The sequence below is a fragment of the Elephantulus edwardii genome, unplaced genomic scaffold, assembly GCF_000299155.1.
Source record: "Elephantulus edwardii isolate Elephantulus edwardi_28Jun2011 unplaced genomic scaffold, EleEdw1.0 scaffold00070, whole genome shotgun sequence".
Classification (NCBI taxonomy): Eukaryota; Metazoa; Chordata; class Mammalia; order Macroscelidea; family Macroscelididae; genus Elephantulus; species Elephantulus edwardii.
Genome location: NW_006399820.1, coordinates 14,644,400 through 14,668,191, shown reverse-complemented (window position 1 = coordinate 14,668,191; position 23,792 = coordinate 14,644,400). Strand labels below are relative to the sequence as shown.

At 40.1% G+C, this 23,792-nt stretch overlaps 1 protein-coding gene across 1 annotated transcript in view; it reads left to right on the top strand.

Moving 5' to 3' along the window:
* CAP2 (CAP, adenylate cyclase-associated protein, 2 (yeast)) overlaps window positions 1-23,792 on the top strand; it is a 199,606-nt gene that overhangs the window by 53,630 nt on the left and 122,184 nt on the right. The window contains exon 3 of the mRNA XM_006888669.1: window positions 17,314-17,391. Within this exon, the coding sequence (XP_006888731.1) occupies window positions 17,314-17,391 (78 nt within the window). The remainder of the gene's footprint in view (window positions 1-17,313; window positions 17,392-23,792) is intronic.

Below are 23,792 nucleotides of genomic sequence, written 5' to 3'. Positions count from 1 at the left end.
ATTGAGTTTTTATATAATTATTTATAGATGTTTCAACTGGTAATGTTAAATTTCCTTTGATAAGTATAATTAATTTATTGTAATAGCTAATCAATCCCTATGCCAGTTACTTTTCCCTGTACCCAATTTATCTGTTTATTAATTTTTACTCCCTTCTGCCTCCCTTCCCTCCAGGATTGATTATGTGTAAACCTTTCCTTAACGTTTTACAATAGTGATTTTATACTAGTTCTGTATTCATCTACACTATGCAATAAGAAGATAGTTTTTAATTGTAACACTAAAGAAGCTTCTTTTTTCCTCAATTATAACTTTTAAGGGTTTTTTCTAATAATAAAATAAATTTTTGTTGTATTTTAGAAATAATCTAATGAATAACAAAATAAAAATATTTGATGTGGAAAAGTTTCAGAACAAGCATATGAAGATTAAAACAAAAGCAGCTTATAGTGTCACTATCATTGGTATTATATAATAAGGTCATTTTTCCAAATGTAAATACCATTCACTGTAAAGTCTTGTTTCTAATTAAAACTGTCATCTTTGAGGATCATGTGTAAGAGCAAGTAGCAGGTTCATTTCTGGATCATACAACAAGCCTGACAAAGTTCAGGTAGTTGTATTTAGATGTTAAGATGGTTGCCTAAAATGGTAGACAGTCATGGATAAGCAAAGTTGGGCTCTTCTCCCCTCTTGCTGTGACAGTTACAGATTCAACTATAAACAGCACACAATCTGGCATGCCATTTCTTACAGTTTACTCTTATTACTCTAAAGTTTAGAAGGAAATATCGGGACAGGGAAGCTAGATTGCTGGAAATGGTACAACTAGAAAAGAATGAAAGAGGAGATGACACCTGAAAAAATTGAACTAATAACCCTCAATAATTTGTAGAGAAATTGTTAAATGGGAACCTAGTTTGCTATGTAAACTTTCACCTTAAATATACAAAATATTTTTTTTTCCACAAAAACTGTTTAACCTTAAACTAAACATTTTTTCCCCTCACTGCCATTTTAAAACAGGCAGATGTTTTTAAAGTACAAGTTTCTTTGTTAATGGTCCTTCTGCTAATGATCTTCTGTTTGGCTTTTCCTGATGGCACACTGGGAAGAAAGAGCTGTTTCCCAGACTTGGGCAAATTAGGCAAGAGTTCATGGGAATTAAAGGAATCATGGCAGAGAAACATTCCTTACTTGTAAGTTTTATTCTTAGCAGTGATAAAATAAAGGGGCAGTTTGGGGTGTTGCTTGGAGCTCTGGTGCCACGAGATTAAGAGCTGGGCTGCTAAATGAGACAGTCTACTTCCATAAAGACTTACAGCCCTGGGAATCCTACAAGACCGTTCTACTCAGTGCTGCAGGGTTATTCTGGGTCGGAATCAATTTGATGTCCCTGCGTTTGAGTGTTGTTTTACTCTCCTTCATGATCTCCATAAGCATCTCTATATAAACTTACATTACTGTATTTATATTTTAAAATAATAAGCACATAGAATAAAATCTTATGTCATGAGGATATAAGCATCTCTTTTAAATTGTTGATATTTTAAAGAAATAGAAACAATCCAGATAAAACAGTGTTGCTTATGCCATCTCCTTGCATTTCCACCCTCCCTTCCACCAGATAGGATGTCTTTGAAAGTTTGCTTTACACAAAGCAGAACTAGTAATATTCCCTGTTTGTTTTTCAGTGGAGTGGCTGTGAGACCCTGAGCGGCACCTAGCTCTGTTGCTGGGAACTGCATTCAGCATCTCAGCCTCATGCCTCAAAGCTGTTAACTGTACCTTGACTCATGATGCACACGTTATTTTAGATCTTATGTCTTTTTTTTGGTGTGATTTGGTAGATAATTTTTTAGTCTGATAAAGCTAAAAAATTTTCCCACATGAACTTATGGTCGTTAATTCTTCCCTTTAAACCATTTCGATGAAGGAACATTTCATAGAAATATTTTACTTCCAGATAGCAAGGGAACCTTAGATCTGCCCCATAGCAGCTTCCTCTATAGGTGTTGACACACCTGCTCATAACACAAACCTTCTCTCACTCTGCACACATGCCTCTGTCTTTGTTTACTAGGTCTGTCATCGTAACTGTCGCTGTAGCAAAATTCCCAATGGGGTGGCTTTCAAGAACAGAAGTCCATTGCCTTACAGATCAAGAGGCTAGAATTCTGAATTAAGGACATAGCTCTAGAGAAGGGTTCTTCCTTGTCTTTCTCAGATTGTTTGATTCTCTTAGGCTTGGGCATCCCTCTTCTGTGTGCATTTATGTTGATTTTGAGCTTTTTATAAGACTTCCCTCTGAGGAGGTTAGGTTTAGGGCTTAACGTACTCTAGTATGTCCTCATCATGACATAACAGAAGACTTTATTATTACAGAGCATTGACTCCATAATGTTCCCGCATCAAGAAGAGACTAGCTTTAGGGCTCTCCTTACTCCATCATATCATCACAGTGACATAACAAAAGACTTCATTGCAATGTAACATAACCCTATTTTCAAACAGGCCATATTTCCAGAAACAGAGTTAAAACTTCAGCATAATTATTTAAGGGGACATCCATACTACATGCACAAAACTACAACAGACAGGTAATGGGGAGACACTTCTACCAAAAAAAGGCTGAAGTTAGAAAAAAAGTTTTGTAATGTTGCTCATTAATCAAATTGTGGTGCTAATTTTTAAAAAATATGTAGGGGTGGAGAGTTGAACTTAAGCATTAATAGCAGAAGGTGAAGGATATTGATCTATTCTCGGTTTTCTATCTACAACTTATAAATCAATATGTTGGATTTAACGTTATATAAGTTAGACTCAGTTCAAATCCAGACAATGCTATTCATTTATTATTCCATTTTTTAAAAAATAAAATTTTTATTTTATAGTGGTTTACTTTTGAAATTTATCTATGTGGTTTTTCACACCAGATCTTTCCTATTTCCTTTAACTACGCTTCCCACCACCCATCAAATTGTGTGACCCTATGATTAACATTCCCCGCCTCCACACCTCCTACACCCAACCTCACCCCTCTTCTCAGTAGTTCTTAAGCAAAAACTATGCCAGGTCTTAGATGGAGTGGGAACAGAGGTTTGAAGATTAAGTTGGGGGCTTGTCGTAGACACTTGGAAGAATGAAAGAGGAGGTGGAAACTAACAAAATCATGTAAAGTGTGCAACACTAGTGAAGACCTCAGAGAACTACTTATTTCCATGTCAGACAGCGTAGTCTAGGGCCGACCTTCCTACCTCACCAATACTGATTTGAAAGGGTGATGTTTCTTGAAATGAGATGTCAGGGAAGGAACCAGTGCCTGTGAAATCTATTTCAAACCTTTGCTTCTGCAGATAATTATTCTCCTAATATTTTGTTCATGTTAGTTCCTGGACTTCATTTTTAGAACACAGGTGACATGTTTGCCAAAATGATAAAGAATAAGAAATCATTTACTGGGAATATACCCTAAAGAGACCATAAATGACATCCAAGTAGATATATGTATACCCATGTTTATCGCGGCTTTGTTTACAATAACAAGGAGTTGGAAACAACCTAAATGCCCATCAACAAATGAATGGGTAGAGAAGCTGTGGTATATTCGCACAATGGAATACTATGCTGCATTGAAAAACAAGGAACTCATGCAATATTATTCAAAATGGGTGAACCTGGAGGACATTATGCTGAGTGAGGTATCTCAGTCACAAAGGAACAAATGCTATATGGTGCCACTGTTGTAGAATGAGGCTGGCATTGGGGTGGGGGTAAGACTGAGAAAAACTGGATGAAATATGTTTACAGCATTGAAGTCTATGGGGGAGAGAATAGTCTAAAAGTATTATATTTTAGGGCATTATTTTTATCGTAGGAGTATGCAATGAGGGTTGTAGAGTGGATTATATTTGGGGCTAGGGGGGGGGGTTTGGGGAGGTGCGGGGGGGGATTGTGTACCAATGAGGGAGTTTTTCTTTTGCGTTTCAAGGAGAGGAGCAAATGGGGGGGAGGGGTTTGTGCGGGGAGAAGGGTGCAACAATGAATGAATGGAATCCCAAAATCTCTGTAGATGTTCATTGAAATGAAAAATAACCTAAATTTAAAAAAAAAAAGCTGTTGGATGGAAAAAAAAAAAAGAAATCATTTACTGTAGCATTGCTTCTTCTAAATCCAGCCTGCACATCTGACAGTTCTTTGTGGAGGTGCTGTTCCAGTCATTTTTGGATCATTTTCAGCAGAATCTTGCTTGCCTGTGATATTAATGATAATGTTTGATAATTTCCACACTCTGTAGGGTCACCTTTCTTTGGAATAGGAACAAATATGGTTCTTTTCCAGTCAGTTGGTCAGGCGGTTTTCCTTCAGATTTCTTGGCACGCGTGCTGGGCATGTCCAGGGTAGAATCTTTTTGTTGAAATGTGTCAGTTGGTGTGCTGTCAATCTTGGGGCAGTGTTTTTTGCCATTTCTTTGAGCAGCTTGAACTTATTCCTTCATCACCACAGGCTCTTGCTTATACGTTGTTTCATGACACATTGTTCTGTGTCCACCAATTCCTTTTGGTACAGTGACTCTGTCTACTCTTTCCATCTTCTTTTAATGCTCCCTGGATCACTTAATATTCTTTAAGTATTGCAATTCAAGGCTTCAATTTGTTCTTCAGCTTAAGAAACACCAATAGCTAATATTAGATGGATCTTGGCTGAAAGCAGAGACTATCAGGGGAATGTCTGTGTTTCATTGACTATGAGAAGACATTTGCCTGTGTGGATCACAACAAACTGTGGCTGACTCTGAGAAGAAGGGGAATCCAAGAACACTTGATTGTGCTTATGCAAAACCTGTACTTGGACCAGGAGGCAGTAATCAGAACAGGGCAAGGAAACACTGCATGGTTCAAAATCAGGAGAGATGTACACCAGGGACATATCCTATCTCCATATATTTTCAGTCTATATGAGGTGGATTGATTCAGTGACTGGGATAATCAGGATGGGAGTGTCAGAGACAGTGCGATTGACACAGGACAGAGCAGAGTTTAGGGCTATTGTACATGGGGTCACTGTGAGTCACAAGCGACTCGACGGCACATAAAAACAACAACATATGTGGAACAAATCATCCGGGATGCTGGGCTCTCTCAGGAATAGAATGGCGTCAGGATTGGAGGAAGACTCATAACCTTGCTTGCTGAAATTGAAGAGGGTCTGAGGTATGTGCTACATAAGGTCAAAGACTGCAGCCTTAAATATGGATTGAAGCTCAAGATCAAGAAAACAAAGATTCTCACCACTGGACTAGTTGGCATCATCATGATATATAAGATTGAGATTGTTAAAACAGCTTCATTTTGCTTGGCTCCACAGTCAACACCCTTGGTACCAGCAGTCAGAAAATCAAAAGACAAATTGCATTGGGAAAATCTATTGTCAGGGACCTCTCCGGAGTACTGAAGAGCAACAGTGTTAGTCTGGAGACTAAGGTGTGCCTGATCCAGGCCATGGTCTTTGCAATTGCTTGCATCAGGAAGCTGAACAATGACTAGGGATGATAGAAGGAGAATTGATGCCTTTGAGCTGTGGTGTTGAAGACGATTTTTGAATATACCATGGACTGCTAGGAGAACAAACAAGTTCTTCCTGGAGAGGGTGAGACCAGGCTGCTCCTTGGAGGCAAGGATTCTGAAGTTCTTTTTACTATACTTTGGACATTTTGCACATAGGGACTAGTCCTTGGAGAGGGACATTGTGAGGGTGGAGGAAGAGTGCAAAAGAGGAAGACTCTCGATGAGATGGATTGACCTAGTAACTAGGGTGTAATGGGGGTAGGTGTGTCAGAGACAGTAAGGTTGGCTCAGGATAGAGACGGGTTCAGAGCTGTTTTGTACAGGGTCACTATATACAATACACTATGTACAACAGGCAACTAGATAGCACATAACAATAGCAACAATATAGGGTTGCAGTGAGTTGTAGTTTATAGCACTTGAACGCCAGCACCTAACAGCAGTATATCCAAAGTTCATTCCTGGCCCAGTAGAGGATACAAAAGACTAGAACATGAAATTCTAACTCTTAAGAGATTTAGCGTAATAATACTCTAAACAATAAAGATTATGTACAAAGTTAACCACTACCACCCCATATAATTAGTATGGAATTCTTGAGTGGCACAAATGGTTAATGTGCTCAGCTATTAACTGAAAAGTTGATGGTTTGATTCTGCTTAGAGGCAGCCCTTGAAAACCCACAGCTCTCCTCTGACACAAGGGGTTGCTCTGAGTTAGACTCAGCAACATCTGGTTGGAGAATTAGCATGGGATTAAGGAGAAAGCAACAGACTAAGGGTCAGTAGATCTGCACTTTCATCTTCAACTTGTCCACCAGTCTTTGGAAATCCTCCAAATTTACCAATCTTGGTTTCTTTTTCAATAAGGCAAGAAATCTATGTTCGGCTGGCTCTGAGTTTATAAATACATTTCCCATCCCAGGGCTCATTCTAGAGGAATCCTGGGCTGCTTGGGAAACCATCATACTGGAGCAGAGGGGGAATTGAGGAGAACTCGTGGGCCTGGGATCAGAAGATGGTCTTTATCCAAGACTTTCTCCAGGTCCCTCACAAGAAATGAGACCCTCTGAAGTGATGAAGCAGGCAAGCATTCTCCTTTGCACTTGTTTGTTTGAGACACTTTTTTCTTGGCCTGCATCATCTACTCCTGAACACCATTAGCACACTTTTATCCAGGGCTCTTGTTTTCTTTCAATCCTTTTTTTTTAAATTAATTTTAATGAAAGTTTACAGAGACTTAGGGTTTCCAGTCATTCATTGTTGTACTTTTCTTCTTACCCACCTCTTCCCCCCAATTCACTCTTCTTGAAAAGAAAGAAAAAGTCTTTTATTGTTATACAGTCCCTCCCCCCTAGGTCCACGCCACTATGCAGTCTTCTGGACTTCTGTGATGACAAGAATACCCATTCATATGTCCCTTTTAAACAGTTCTCTCCCTCATCTGTTTCAATGCAATATACATCATTCCTCCCCTCCTTTTCTGTCTTCCCTCAACCCTGATGTCAGTCCTGTTTTACAACAGAAGCCCTATGCAATATTTGTCCCTTTGTGACTGAGATATTTCACTCAGCATAATGTCCTCCAGGGTCATCCATTTTGCATAATATTTCATGAGTTTCTGTTTTTCAATGCTGCATAGTATTCCATTCCCTTTTCTTAACCTCTCTAAGGTTCCCGCTCTGTGCTCAGAAGTAAAGTGCTCATAGCTTGCTTTGTCCACAATTTTAGGTGGAAATAATTCCCTGATGGCATCAGTTCATGACCCTTTGTCATCTTTCATAAGGTGGCTACTGACTCAAGCTTCCTGCTATTGGGTTTGTCCCATCTCATACTGACCCTTTGCTGGGTTCCAGAGGCTTCAAAACATAACAGGAGGAAACTGCCTGTTTTTCCCTCTCAGAACCGCTGGTGGACTTGAATGGCCAGAGATGCTTGGCCTTTGGGTTACTAGCACAACTCCCTATGAATTATGTCACCAGCTGAGAAGTCATTCTGACTGACGTTTTTAAAAAAGCCACCCTTGGCCAGACACTATTTTTGCAGCTCTCATTATTTACTTTGTACTTAGTCACTTTGGCCAAACTCCCTAATTCTGTTTTTCTCTCCCACTAGTCATTTGGCAGGTGGCTTGCATGTTTCTGTGATGCTGGGAGCTATGTCTCCAGCATTTCAGATACCAGCAGGATCACCCGTGGTGGGTAGATTTCAGTGGAGCTTCCAGACCAAGACAGAGTAGGAAGAGATGCCTGGCAGTCTGCTTCTGAAAATTAGCCAATGAAATCTTTATGGATCCAAGCTGACATTGCTTTGGACATACCATCAGAAAGGATCAGTTCCTGGAGAAAGACTTCATGTTTGGTGACGTTGAAGGCATGATGACAAGGGACCTTCAGTGACATAAGCTGGCACAGTAGCCACAACCTGCAAGTGTGAGGATGGCTCAGGACAGCTCAGTGTTTCCTTCTGATGGGCATAAGATGGTCATGAGTTGGCATCAATTTGACAATAGCTAACCACAAATAATAAGCAGACACCAATCCTGCCTCTTTAATACTGTGTGTCTCATGAGACAGAGGGGTGTCCATTCCTTTTTTAGGATCTGGAAATGCCTTTCACACAGATAAGCAGATGGATGCCTCTCTCCCCACCTCCACTCCTCGTCCGTGTCATTCACAGGATCGGGCCTCGTTCAGTTTGCCCACCACATAGTGCTTTGCAGTAGCCTGTTACTTCTCCAGCTAAACAAGGCAAGGCTTTGATGAATGTTCAGAGTTCAGCCGGGCTTCCCCGGGAGCTTGCTCACTCCCTCAAGAGAATTAGATGGAAATAAGTCATATTTAGCTCATGTCTGAGTTCCCCAAGAGTGGCTTTAAACCAATGATTGCAATTCACAGACTAGCTCTCCACCATCAGTACCACAGAACAACAAATGTTCCACCAACCTGCCTGAGAGCTGCAGTTGCTTCAGTGTGAACCTTGACTGTTAACAGAGCTCTTCCTTTTACTCTGTGTACGTGCCTCTCCACAGACACACAGACAGTCCCATGCTTACCCACAAAGGTCATTCCCTCTTGGAGCCCTGCACACTTGTGATGGACAAACTCAGCAAAACCCGACAATTATGTGTCATTCCTGAAAAAACCCTACGCTTGGCTTTTTTCTTTCACAATGTTTTGAACTGCCTGAGTGAGCGGAATTCTCCCTTTCAAGTTACCAGACTCAGCTTGTTCAGTGAAATTGCTCCTGAATAGGGTGCTGTCTGGCAACAGGACTCTGAGAACTTTCCAGAAGTAAGAAGCAGATGGATCAGAGATTCTAAAAATTGGAATGTAAGCCTTTGAAAATGGGGATGGAGAATGTTACAAATAAATGTCATTTAGAGTTTGCAGAGAGTAACCTGAATGGTGCGAAATGTTAGGCTCTTGACTTTTGACAGTTTCAACCCATCCAGAGGTGCCTTGGATTTGCTCCTGAAAGGTCACAACCATTGAAGGCTCTATGGAATGCAGTTCTGATCCACACACAGGGTGTGTCTATGGGTAAGGAGTGACCCCATGACACTCCATTGGTTTTGGTGGTGGTTATTGTTAGCTATTGTTGAGTTACTTCCGACTCATGTTGTCCTCACGTGTGTAGTGGAGAATGTCTCCTTATGACCTTTCACCACGTAGCTCTGAATGGGTTTTAGCTACCAATCTTTCCATTAGTAGTTCTTTACTTAACTGTTTATGCCTCAGGATTTGGTTTTAGTTATTCTTGTTATTATGTGTCATAGAAACCCAGGAAACAACAGACCTGAACATTGCTCTATCTTATACCATCTTCTTGATCTGTGACATATTGAAGTCTGTTGTTACAGGAATTGTGTCAGTCTATCTTGTTGAGAGTCTTCTCTTTCTCTAACCTTCCACGAACATGGTGTATTTCTCCAAGGACTGAGCCCTCCTGATAACATGCCCAGAGTATGATTTTACTTCTTGTTGCCAGGTACCGTCAAGTCAAATATGACTCCTAGCGACCCAGCTGATCTGAACTTTGTCCTGTCCTGTGCCGTCCTTACCATCTCTGACACACTCAAGCCCATTGCTACAGTCACCATGTCAGTCCACCTGGTTGATGGCTTTCCTCTCCTTCACTGTCCATCCACCTTTCCAAGCAGGATGCCCCTCTTCAAGGAATAACCTCTCCTAGAAATGTCCCTTAAGTATATGAAATGAACTCTCATCGTCTTTGCCTCCAAGGGACACGCTGGTTTCACCTTCTCCAGAACATATATATTTATTCTTTTGGCAGTCCATGGGCTATTCAGTACTCTTCTCCAAAACCTCAGTTCAAAGGCATCCTTTCTTCTTCTGTAATCCTTATTCATTGTCCAGCTCTCAGATAAATAGCAAGTAACTGAAAAATCTAAACCGTTTTATTTATAGTCTGCTAATTATGCCAAGAGTTCCTCAGTTGCTGAATGGAGAAATATTCAATTGAATTCTTATAAAGGTTTTGTCTGCATAAAAAAGCAAAAACATATCAAGCTGTTTGTAGTTCTTTCTGAAACTATATCTTTGCTAGAAGAGACTGCCATCTTTATCCTCCAGAGTGACTCATGGAATCACATTGCCAACCTGTGGCACTTAGTGACCCTTCAAACTGGGAACAAAATATATGTCATTGGCTCAAATTTTAACCAAATAATGTGCAGGCCTGTAAGGTGAATAGTAACCTAGAGAGGGATTTAGTTCTTAAAATAGTAAGCCACATAAGATCAGAATAATAGCATTTGTCTAGAGCAAAAGGTCAGGAAGCAGGAAGGAGTAAATAGAAGGATTAATGAAAGGGAGAATCACAGGGAGGAAAAGGGATGAGTATAGTTACACTGGGGGTGTTGTAATTAATGTTACAAACCAAAACATATATGAATGATCAAGTGGAAAAAATCCAATATGCTTTTTCAGCTTTCATGCAACTCACTGTTTTAAAAAAGAAATAAGTCACATCCCAAGTGGCAGAGAGATGACTACTGTCCCTGAAGAGATGTGCAACCAACAAGGAAAAGATTAAAGATGCAATCCATAAGCTCCAAAGACCATGAACTCATTTGAGGACACCTGTGAATATCCTCATTTCTCACTGCCCTTGAGTCAGAACTGACTTAGAGCTGACCCTCCAGAGGGTTTTTGGAAGCTGTCAATCTCACAGAAAGGATTGCCCAACCTTCTGTCAGGGAGTTGTTGGTGGATTTGAACTGCCAGAGAGGTGTTCCCCTTGGGTTAGTGGATAGAGAGCTTTCTTATTAAGATGAAAAAGTACAACAGAGTTATAGAATATTACCCTCTCCTAAGATGAGCTCTAGTTAATAAATACAAAATAAATAAAGGAAAGTGAAAAATCAAGGTAGTAACCAAACCAAAACCTCATAATCTAGAAGAGTACATGCCATTAACTGATGACTAGTAGTTTTTGGTTCTTAACTGTGCCTGTTTTCCATCCCCTTGAGGACATACCTTCATTCCTGTTGTTTGTTGTTAAGTAGCTGTGACATCAAATTTATTCTAACATATAGCAACTCTATATACAACAGGGGAAAAAACCAAAACAAAACCCAAAAACAAAGCCAAGTCACCCCTCCTAGTCCTGTTGCACCCTGGCCATTGTTGCCATGTGAGAGCCTATTGTTACATTCATGGTCCATCTTGTTAATAGTCTTCCTCTTTTTCACTGGGGGGCGTAAAATCAAGAAAATAAAATAGAAAACAGGAAGCAAAGGTTCCAGGCTAGGTTCTTAAATGAGGAAATGGATGAAAATCCTTGGGCCTCAACCCATCAGATTGCTGCTGTCAGAAGTAGGTGGCATGGATCCTGGCATAGGCTTTTTAGTCCCTAAGAAATGAGGAGAACCCAGATAAAGACAGGTGTCACTTCAGCTAAGCTCAGCCTTTCCCTGCCCCTGCGTTCTGGCAGCTCTGGCCCAGTAGACAGGACACAAAGCATTTACCCCTCAGACTCTTGCTTGAAAGGCACAGTGAGACATTGTGGGGGTGGGGGGGGGAAGAAGAACGAACTGGGGATGAGGGTGGAGAAAACAGTGCAACAATGAATGAATGAAAACCCAAAATCTCTGTAAATGTTCATTAAAACTAATAAAATTTAATTTAAACAAACAAAAAAGAAAGGCACAGTGAGCTGGTTTTTAATATGGTGGCAAGAGACTCCCACACGTTCTCAGCACAGGCAGAATGTGTGCATAGAACTGCTCAAACAGGCACAAGATTAGAAGACTGGGCATGGCAGCTTCAAATAGTGTGTCCAAAAGGGACACCACATGAAATGGTCAAAAATGAAACTTAAGATAGAAACAGATTCCCCATAATGGCTTAGGAAGACTATGCTATATTTTCATAACTTAATAAGGTTAAAAAAACAAACTCATTTCCATTGAGTGGATTCTGATGCACAATAACCCTATCTGACAGAGCAGAGCTATCCCATAATATGTCTGAAACTGTAACAGGCACCTCTGGTGGCACAGTGGTAAGGAGTTACATTGCCAACTCAAAAGCATGCCGTTTGAATTCACTAGCTGCTCCATAGAAGAAAGATGGGCAAAGTGCTCCCATGCTGTTTACGACCTTTGAAGACCCTTGGGAGGATCAGCTGTGAGTCAGTTCCAACTTGATGGTACCTAACAACAACCTAAGTCTTTTTGGAAGCAGATTGCCAAAGCTATTTTACACACAGAGGTGGGTTCAAACCACTGATCGTTCAGTTAGCAATGAAGTGCTTAACCACTTGTACCACCATGGTTCCCTTTTATAAGTATATTGTTATTGTTGTTGTTGATTGCTGTCAAGTTGAACATGACTCAAAGTGACTCTATGAACAAAAGACTTAATGCCTTTCCATAACTGTCGTCATTTCTCCAAGTTCATAGATTTTCCAGAGGCATGTATGTGGTTTAGGAAGTGGATGCCACTCCTGCTTCCAAACCTTTTTGCGATTTGGAGTTCCACCAAACACTGTCCACATTGGGAATACATTCTGGTATTTGATACCCCAATGGTGCAAGGTTCAGCATCACAGCAACCCAGGTTACTTCATACTGCACATTGACAAAGAGTGATGTACAAAGTGGAAGATTATTCCTCCAGATTTAACAGTACTAGTTTGATTTAGCAGTGGTTAAGTTTTGTCAAGTCGAATATGACTGAGAGTAAGCTTTTCACAAAAAACCTGAACTCTGTTCTATAACTAACATCATTTCTGTACAGAACTCTGTTCTATAACTACCTAACATCATTTCTGTACATTTAGAGAGTTTGTAGAGTTTCCAGAGGCATCTAGTTTAGGAAGTGGATACCATTCCTATTTCCCAGCATAAATCAGTCTGGAAGCTCATCCAAACATTGTACATAATGAGTAACCATTATGGTATTTGACAAAACTATGGAACAGTGCACAGCATCACAGCAACAAAGACAAAAGATTGCTATATCATTTAATGAATATTCATTCGAAAATTAATATATTAAACCTGCAGGGTTTTAAAGTCACCTTTGAGCAGCTCTCCATCCTAGGCAAAAACTCAAAGACACCTACTCTTGGGGGGAAAAGAGCAGTAATACACATCAAATACAAACCCAAAAACTTCCCTTACGTGCCCATCAGGACTGCCATCAAGATGCTAGCAAGCAGCTAAACTCCCAGAGCAGAGGCTCTAGGCCCCAGCCTGCAGTCCCATCCTCTCCCTCTGTGGGGTTCTAAAGCCACACCTTTGAGCAAACCTCCACCCTAGGCAAAGGCTCAAGGACATCCACTCTTGGGGAGAAAAAAAGCAGTAAAACATTGTACTTTATTAAAAAATAACTGAAAGACAAGATGATAAAACAATGAGAATGAGATGAAAAGGAAACAAAGTCTAGAAAGCAAATCAAGGAGTAAAGCAACTTTACTGTGAAAACGGTATGTAAATGAAAAATGTTCAAAATATAGAAGAGCAACTTTTGAAAGCAGGTTTGGTAACACTAGAGACAATTATTCATGTAATCAAAGGAGTTATAGTGGTGCGATGCTTAAGCATTCAGCTGTTAACTGAGAGGCTGGCAGTTTAAACCTACCGACTGTTCTAAGGGAGAAAGACACAGCAGTCCACTTTCCTAAAGATTTGGGAATTATATGATGTGGTTGTGGTTTGAGGTCACTAGGAGTCAGAATAGACTCAACAGCAGTGGGTGGAGTTTGCATGAAATCACAGTGAATTCTAGAGGGCAGACAAGGAGCTGAATGACAATCTGAATCATAAAGATACAAAGATACACAAATAGTATACAGTATGAAGATGATAAGTAGAGTCTCTGAGTAGAAAGTCTAACAAAATGGAACAGAAGATATATTTTAAAATGTATGAAAATTTTCCCAGAAATGAAAAAAAGGACCAAATCTATTTCTGGAAATACAGAATGTTCAAAACTTAGACATATCCTCGTGAAGCGATCACACAGCAAGGAAAAACAAATCTTTCTTCAGATATCAAACCAGAAAAAGCTTGTATTCTGTTGAGGGAGGAGAAGAAAAAAAATCCATCACCCTGGGTTCAGCCCTTCCCACTGAAACATTTATTGTCGTGCTGTCTGTAAGAAGCCCTGACATAATGTCGTTGTTAGATACGGTCAAGGAGTCCATGACTCATAATGGCAACTCTGTGAAGAACAAATCTGAACCCTGTCTTATCCTACACCATCCTCACCATCCCTGACATACTTAAATCCATTCCTACAATCACAGTGTCAGTTGCATATAGGGCTGCTAACTAAAAGATCAACAGTTTGAAACCGTCATCCACTTTCTGTTAAAATTTGCAGCCTCAGAAACCCTGGGAAGTGTTGCCATGAATGGATTGGAATAAACGGAATGGCAGTGGATTGGGTTTTTAAATCTGAATATGAAGAGTTACCCAAAAATATTCTGATCAGTCAAGATATTGTTATACTATAAAGACAGCAGAGAGATACGTTTAAACATCATTGAACTAAAGCAACTATGTTTTTGTTATTGTGGTTTAGGTGCCATTGAGTCTAGTACATCAGCAACCCTTTGAACAACAGATCTGAGCCCTGTCTTATCCTGTGACATCTTCACAGTCTCTGACATACTTGAGTCCATTGCTGCAGTCACTATGTCAATCCATCTGATAAAACTATAGCAAGTTTAAGTAGTTTAAACGTAAGTAAGTTAAAGTTAAGCAAGTTTAAGTATTGTGACTGGCTTACTTGTTTAAGAATTAATGTTGTAGATCACTATTGTAAAAGTAGAAGGATAACTAGTAAAACATGCATGGAAACCCACGGGGGAGAGGGGGAGAGCAGAGGAGTGAGGATGGGTTGGGGTGAAATCACAGGGTTGCACAATTTGGTGTGTAGAGGGAGGGGGTAAAGGAAATGGGAAAGCTCTGGCCAGGACCTGAAAAGATAGGGTAATGATGGGCATAGCCCGATGGTGATTAATTTTATAAAGAATGGGAAAGATTGTATGAAACACAATGTGATGAAGACTAGTGTGAAATACAGTGTACACAAACTCTGTAAGCAAGCCAATATAAAATAAAAATTTTAAAAAGAAAGATGACAAAAAACCCAAAATAATGTTACAGAATATGAATTCTGTCATTTGGGAAAAATAAAAATAGTTAAGGCCAAGGAGTGAAGGAAATGGGAGAGTATATATGTCTTCATTTTTCCAGCAAGAGTAAATCAAGTATCATCTAAAATTATAACATGAAGTTTAAAATTCAAATGCAAAACTCAACCTCTTAATAGTTTATGATTTTTTTTTTAACCTTCAAATGGTCACTTAGGACAAATATATATGAACTTTTACAGTTCTTTCATTTGTACTGTTTAATCATAATTCGTATTTGTTGTTATTATGTGCCATCAAGTCACCTGCGACTATATGCACAGTAGCTCTGAATCTTGCTCTATCCTGGGCCAGTCTCACTATTTCTGACACACCTTCCCTTCCAGACGCATTGTAGCAAACAGTTGTAGTCACTGCTGGCTGTGGTTGAGCAATTTCCCAGGGATAAGTTAAGGGACAATCCTTTTTGTCCACTTGGGAGTTTAAAGCAAGCAGATTTGGGCACATGATAAAAGCACAATAGGAGAGACAGCTTTTGATAACAATTGCTCTTTGAGACTCAAATTTTTTAATAGTTTCTCAATTCATAGCTATAGGATTCACTCTTTTAAAGTGGATTTTTGTATATTCAGAAAGTTGTGTTATCATCTCCACTGTCTAATTCCAGAATAATTTTATCTCTTCAAACAAATTTCATGCCCATGAACAATCACTTCCCACCTCCCACTTCCCTCTCCTCCTCCCCTCCCCTCTTCCCCTACACCAAATCCATTAAAAATCATTCAAAGCTGTCAGTTGGTTTCTCTTCATAATGAGCCTCCATCAGGTTTCAGAGGCTATAAATCAGAATGAAAGGAGACTGCCTGGCTTTCTTCTAAAAAGCCGCTGGTGGATTTGAACCTCCAGAGAAGCATATATTTGAGGTTAGCAGTGAAACTTGATAAGCATTGCACCACCAGAGCTCCCTCCCCCAATCATTGGCAATTGCTAATCTACTTTGTCTGTACTTTGAATATTTTGTGCGTATGGAACCCTGATAGCTGATATTTGTGATTGGCATTTTTCATGTAGCATGTTTTTAAGATCATGTTGAGGTATATATTTGTGGTGTTAGCATAAAACTAGCCCCTTTTTTAGCCATTACAGTCAGATGCTTCTGGTCTCCAGCTACCTTAATTGCAGACAACATGGTCTTGCAAATCAACATCAGCTGTGGGACTAGTATAAGAGAAAGAGTGCTTCCCACATTGGACAGCAAGACTTGTGACAAGCAAGACTTATAGTGAGAAGACCCTGGTGAGAGCAAGACTGTGGTGGTGGAGAGACTGTGGCATCGATGTGGACAAATGGTGGCAAGTTGTGATCTGAAGCTTCTTGCATTTGTGCTGGCCACAGTTAAAAGATTTGGATGTTCTTGTCAGATGTTTGAAGGAAAAGTTGACTTGTAACCTCTTGGAGGCAAACCTTGTTGGAGGATTTGGTTATAACTACTCTGAGGAAAACATTGCTGGATGATTTGGATATCTGACTACTGAACTGAGACAAGAGCCTGGACTTAATTGAGGAATTGTGCCTTGGGACTGCTTGGCTGAAATTTGCTTTACATTGGTTAATATTCTCTGCCTCACTCACTCACTTCCCTAATAAACTCCATCATTGGTACCATGACTGTGAGTCTGTGAATCAGCAACAAATAAACAAACTTCTGTTGAGGCTCCAGAGTCATCCTGGGACTGAGCTACAAGTCCTTTATCTGCTTTCTGCTCTGGAGCAGTGAGGGACTGTACTATTCATACTTCTTATGACCCTCTCAGAGAGTTGTGCTCCCATGTCCCATTTTCTCTTCTTTAGACTGTATTTAAATTGTCAAGATATTGTAAGGATTGTGAAGCTATTCTGGACTCAGTCCATTGACCCATTCCTGGTTTGTTTAGGTTGTTCCCACCTTTTGACTATTTTGAATAAAGCTGCTGTAAACATTCATATGCAAGTTCTGTTGAAGGGCATGTTTTCATTTCTCTTGGATGTGTACCTAGGAATGGAACTGCTAAATCATATGGTAACTTTTTGTTTAAGAGCTCAAGCATCTGAACTGCTGTCTTCTTCTTTGTTCCCAGGCAGAAATGGTGCATAGCGCCTTCCAGGCACAGCGGGCTTTCCTTTTGATGGCCTCTCAGTACCAACAACCCCAAGAGGTAAGAAACAAGGCTGGCCTGGGGGTGAGCAGTGTGAGACAGAAACAAAGAAGCAACAGAACTGAGCACTATGGGAGGCTCGCCCAAAACTGAGAATGAGACCACATGTAGGGCCCAGCTCAGATACGGGTCCTGATGTGGAATGTTTTTCTCTCTTTATAATCTTAGTAAATTATGAGATTTTTTTTTAATGCATGCCAATTGCAGAGGAAAAAAAGTCTTCTTGCTATTAATGTATCATTATAGATACATTTATGCGGTAACATTTGAAAGCACCAGTTCAGAAGGTTAATTTACTTACATTATCTGTACCCTATTCTTTCTACTTACTTCATAAGCTTTTTATAACCAAAGAAGTGTTTACAGCTTGTTTTAGTTTAGATTTTGTGTGAATTTGCTCTGAGAAACTGCTTATTGGCGCCTCAGTACTTCTCACTGTAAATTCTATGTATTATTTAATTAACTTTTACATCACAAGTGAAAGAGAGATAGATGGTTGACAGACAGACAGATAGGGATAACTGTGTGTATTGGACTGATTCGTGGTGACCTTATATACAGCAGAACTAAACACTGTCCAGTCTTGTGTCCTCCTCACGACCGCTGGCATGTTCAAGTCCATCATTGTGACTGTTACGCCAAACCACCTCAAGGAACATTTCCTTCATCTTCACTGGCCACCTATATCCCTAAACTGTATTGATGTCTTCCTCCAGCAATTGTCCCTTCTTGATGTGTCCAAGGCACAGGATGAGACACTGTTCTCTTATGATCCATATGGTTTTAAATAGCAGAGTAAATGTTAATAAATTGATTTGCCCGTCCTTCTCCCACAGAGCAGCGGGTAGATTCAAACCACATGCGTTTGGGATTGGAACACCACTGCTTGCCACTAGGCCACCAGAGCTCCCTAAGACAAAATTATAATAATCAATGTGAAGAGCAAATTTGTGGTTGGTGGGTTTTCTCCTTATTTCCCAGATCACCACAAGTTTCCCATTTTCTAAACCCAGTCTCACCACAACTTCCACAAACACTGACATTTCATCTTACCCTCAATTCCACTCCCTTTACCAGGCTTCATAGTAACAGTGTTTGCATTGTGCTGATCCCTCAATGAATGAAGCAAAGGGTGATCTTGTGTAGGAACTTCAGTGATGCAAAATCCTTATGTCATAATGCTAAGTGAGGAAAACTGTATATACCCTATGATTTCAACAAAGTAATACAAAATATTTCCTAAAAATTAGGAATGCCATAAGCTAGGAGGAAAAAAAAAGCTGCTCACTGTTGGTTGTTTTTCATCAGATAGACTGTATATAGGCTGTTATTGTTATGATTATTAACTGCCATTGAGTTGGTCCTAATTTAAGACAGCCTCATGTATTGATGGGATCTGGCTGATGTGACCATGTGAACCATAGGATTTTCATTGATTTAAGAAGTGGCTTGCCAACACTTTCTTCCTAGTCTACCTTGGTCTGAAATCTCTGCTGAAACCTATTTAACAACGTAGCAGCACAAAAGCCTCTACTAACAGACAGATGGTTGGCTGCACATGAGGTATGTTGGTCAGACATGGAACCTGGATACCCTACATGGAAGGTGAGAATTCTACCACTGAACCACCAGTGCCCTCTAAGCCATATGCCAACTCTCATAGCCATTGAGTTGGAAGCAGCCCATAGCTGACCCTCTGACAGATGTTTAGAAGCTATAAGTTGCACAGGAGGAGATGCCTATCTTTCTCCATTAGAGTAGCTGGTTAGATTTGAACTGCTTGCCTTTGTGTTGACAGTGCAACTCTTTACCTACTAAGCTACCAGAGAGAGCTTTCTTTTCTAGACTATGTTGTTGTTGCTATGTGTGGTCAAGTCAGAACGAACTCATAGCTGACCCTTGAGTGGACTTTCAGAGGCTGTAAATCACATAAGAGAAGATTGCTCAACTTTCTCCACAGAGCTGCTGGTGGATTAAAACTACCAGAGAGGTGCTGCCTTTGGGTTACCAGCACCACTATCTATGGCTGCACCACCAGGCCTCCCTAGACCATAGATAAGGGATGTGAAAAAATAAATAGATGGTTAAAATGAAGATGTTTCTATAATGTGTTTAATAAGCATTCATTATAGAAGCAATGTCTTTTTAAATAAAAAATCATAGCCAATTGAAAAAAAGTCTAACTGCAAGTCTATTTTATGAAATTTTATAAAAAAATTGGAGAAATTGTTCTTTTGACTAAATGTTCCATATCCAAAGTTTGATAACAATTGTATAAATAAAAAAGAGAAATCACATATTACCATAACAACTTAAATTTAGTAGCTTACTATGGTTTCCAAAACAAACAAACTCCTAAAATTAAAAAGCTTGAGCTGAGGATCCTGGGAAACAGGAACTTTTATTTCAGAGGAAGAAGCTCATTTCTCGAGAGAGAACTGGGAGCTCAGGTCCTCTGGGGTCAGTAGCCAGGTTAGCCTTTGAAGTGGACCCACTGGAGGGAGAGCTTTAACAAAGGCCAGTGCCTGGGTCTCCTCCCAAGAGGTTCTGACTTCGCTGTTCTGAGAATTGGCACTGGCTTTGTTCTGGTGGCTTAACAGCAAGGAGTTGCACTGCCAACTCTAAGGCAAGTGGTTCAAATCCACCAGCGGCTCTAAGGGAAAAAGGCATTCTCCGCCCATTTGCCTCTGAAAACCCACTGAGGTCGGCTCTGAGTTTTTCTGATTCAACATACACAACAACAACACAGCTGATGCTATGAGTAGAAATCCACACCTAACAACAGCAAGTGAGTCTGAAGCATGGGCAGTTCAGTGGTAGATGCTCATCTTCCAGGTGTGAGATTTGGGTGAGATTCCCAGCCAATGCAGCTCATGCATGGACACCATCTGGTGACAATAGAGACTTGCATATTATGAGGCTGAACAGGTTTCAGCAAAGCTTCCAGACTAAGATGGAATAGGAAGAAAGACCTGGTGATCTACTTCTGAAGATCTGATGGATTACCATAATGGTCCATCCACAGTTATACTTAGGGACACTATGATTCAGGAAGTCGACTCAGTGGTAACTAATGGACGATTCTGAATTGTAGCTGAGCTGTCAAGCTCCCAGCCTAGATGGAGGTGCACATTTCCCTCCAGTGACACGAGCTGGCACATAGACTAGGCAGATGGGTTTGTAGAGATAGAGATATTCTGTGCTTCACCATGAGTGCATTTTCTTCCTAATCTTACCTTTTCTTCTAAGAGAAAGCTGAAACCACATAAATGCAAGGCCGATGCATTCTAGATACAGCCTGAACTTGCCTTTCTGAGACTAACGTTGTCTTGATGAGTCATTGAGGAGCTTACATTGAGGGAAGACCCAGAAATTTTCTGATTGTTGCTCCACTCAGTCACTTCTCTGAGGATAAAATAAGAAACTTTTAATTAGATTTCTAAACTGAAAGTAGAACAGTGATTAAGTTCTAGGTTACTAATCAAAAGAAAGTTCAAACCCATCCTATGATTCAGTGGACAAAAGACCAAGTGACCTTCTCCCATGAATACTAAAGCCTAGAAAACTTTAGCAAACATTCCACTCTGCCATGTAGGGTCACCATGATTCTAAAGCTACACAATGGCATGTGACAACAGCAACAGTTGTTGCGTGCAGCCAAAGGAGATCAGGAAAGGGATAAAGGATGTAAAAAATTATAATAAAAGAAATATACAACTATGGTGCAATATTTCTTTTATAGTGATTTGAAGAAAATGGTGGATTTAGCTGGTGTGAAGTCAAAAATGTTTTCTAGGACTGGAGAGCATTATGCTGAGTGAACTAACTCAGTCTTTTAAGGACAAATACTGTATAAGATTATTATTGTAGAAAGAGTATGAGGATACAAGGGGTGGGAGGGGGAAGTAGAGAGGTGAGGATGGACAGGGCCTGGGGGTAGTGAATCATAGGGTTGCACAGTTTGATGGGTGGAGGGAGAACTGGGTGGAGCAAATTGCAAAGATCTGGTATGAAAAACAATGTGTAAATAAACCAATATAAATATTAAAAGAAACGACAGGGTAAAGATGGGCATGATCCAATGGTGATTAATTTTATAAAACAAAATGCATGGGATTGATTGTATGAAACACGGGGTGAATGAAGAATAGTATCAGAAACAATGTATACAAACTTTGTAAGCAAACCAATATAAAATTTTTTAAAAATTGTTAAAAAATATTTTCTGGGTTAAATACTTCTGCGGAAAACTGATAATCTATTCTGAAAAGAAACATAGTAGATTTTATTAAATCCACATTCTGGTGGCATAGTCCACAGGGAGTTGCCCTGCTAACCTAAAGGCCGCATGTCTCTGGTAGTTCAGTCTGTGGAAGAAAGATGGGCAGTCTCCTCCCATGAATTTAGAAACCTGGAAGATATTTTCTCATAGACCTAATTTTATATGCCATGAGTAGGGAGGTCTCTCTGGAGCAAGTTTTGCTGCTCACGCAAAGGCTGAGCCTCTCTGTCAGCCCACTAGTGGCTCCTTGGGAGAAAGATGGGCAACCTCAGAAACCCACTTGAAGGGTCAGCTGGGAGTCACAACCAAGCTGACAGCAGTGAATTTCAGTTGTGTGAGTCTTCTTTAATCATGGAAACTTTTTTATAGAGGGACATCTATCTATCCGCATCCTGCGGAAACCTGGGGTAGTAGTTTGGATAATGGTGACTTTGCATGTTTCTTGTAAGTTATTCTAAATATGAGGTATCTTCCAGCTATTGGAGGGAATCTGTGGTCGGCCGACTTATAACTTGGCACCAAGAATCTCACTCTCTGGAGTACCACCATGTATATTTAACTCCCTTCAGATGTGGGTGGGACTTGTGAGTCAGATAGGATAGTAACTCCTTTGATAAAATTTTATGTGAAGCCTCCAAGTCCACACTGCTCTTAATATAAACACCCAGTCCATTTTGGAAGCACAGGTTGATACATCCGTCCATGCCTTGATTGACAGTAATGACATTCAGTGTTAAATGGCCTTTCCCACTTGGGCATTAAGAAAGAGGAACTTCTTCTAGCCTCTGCTTTGCTCTTGGGAGCTGCCCTTGTGTTGTTCCTACTCACAGCAACTCCATACACAACACAATGAAATGCAGCCCAGTCCCACTTCATCTCCAGGTTGGATCGTTGTGGCCTGTAGAGGTTTTGTTGGCTTTTTAGGAGAAGTGGTCACTAGGCCTTTCTTCCTAGTCTGTCTTAGTTTAGAGGTTCTTTTGAAATTGCCCAGCGTCAAAACAACACACGAGTCTGCTGACCGACAGGTGGTGGCTGTGCAGGGAGTACATAGCCACAAATCAAACTTGGGCCTCCTGTTCGGAAGGGACAACTTCTACCACTGAACCACCACTACCTTCACATTCTCTAATATACTGACTTTCAAATGTTTCAATCGTGACCTATAGGAAAAGAAATCTGCTTACTTCACAACTACATTCACAAAACAAGTTACTTGCCCTGTACAGTATACTACTGTTTTTCTTCTACTTCATTCTAGTGCTTTATTCTTTTTTTTTTAAGAAAAAAAAATTCTCATTGTTATGCAATCACACACACCCCGAGTCCACAGTCCACTAATATGCATTTCTTTTTCTGTAATCTTGTCTTGAAAATAATACCTAATCCTATATTCCTTTTAAACAATTTTCTCCCTCATCTCTTTCAATGTAGTATACATTATTTATTCCTTCTTTTCTTAGGTTCCCTCCAACCCCCATGTCAGTCCCGTTTTACAACAATGGTACTACGCAGTATTTGTCCTTTTGTGGCTGAGGTATTTCACTCAGAATAATGTCCTCCAGGGTAATATTTCATTAGTTCTTTGTTTTTCAGTGCAGCATAATATTCCATTGTGAATATACCACAGCTTCTTTATCCATTCATTTGTTGATGGGGTGCTTTAATTCTCTTAAGGGTTTTTGTGATATGCTAATGGGTCCCACCTTCCAGTTCAGTACATCTCATTGACATATCACAATGCCTGTAACACAGAACAAAATACAAAATGGGTGCAGAATGTCTCATGCTTTTCTTCTCTTTCCTGTTGCAATTTATATCTATAATCTTTGGGCAAAAGGATAACCTAGTCTTAAATTAAGATCCTCTAGGAATTTCAGTGACCATTCATCAGATGCATCTTTTCTCAGTTGATAGAAGGGTTTTCTCATGGTATGTGACTAGGAAATGCCCAAGCTGTGAGTGTAGAATTTTTCAAGGTGCTCATTCAGCTATTCATGTATATTTGTGACAGGTAAGTATGGGGGAAATAATCATTTATTGTTGGAGCTGATTCACAGCAAACTCTCTATTGTGTTTCCAAGGCTATAAATCACACGGGAGGAGATCGCCCATCTCTCTC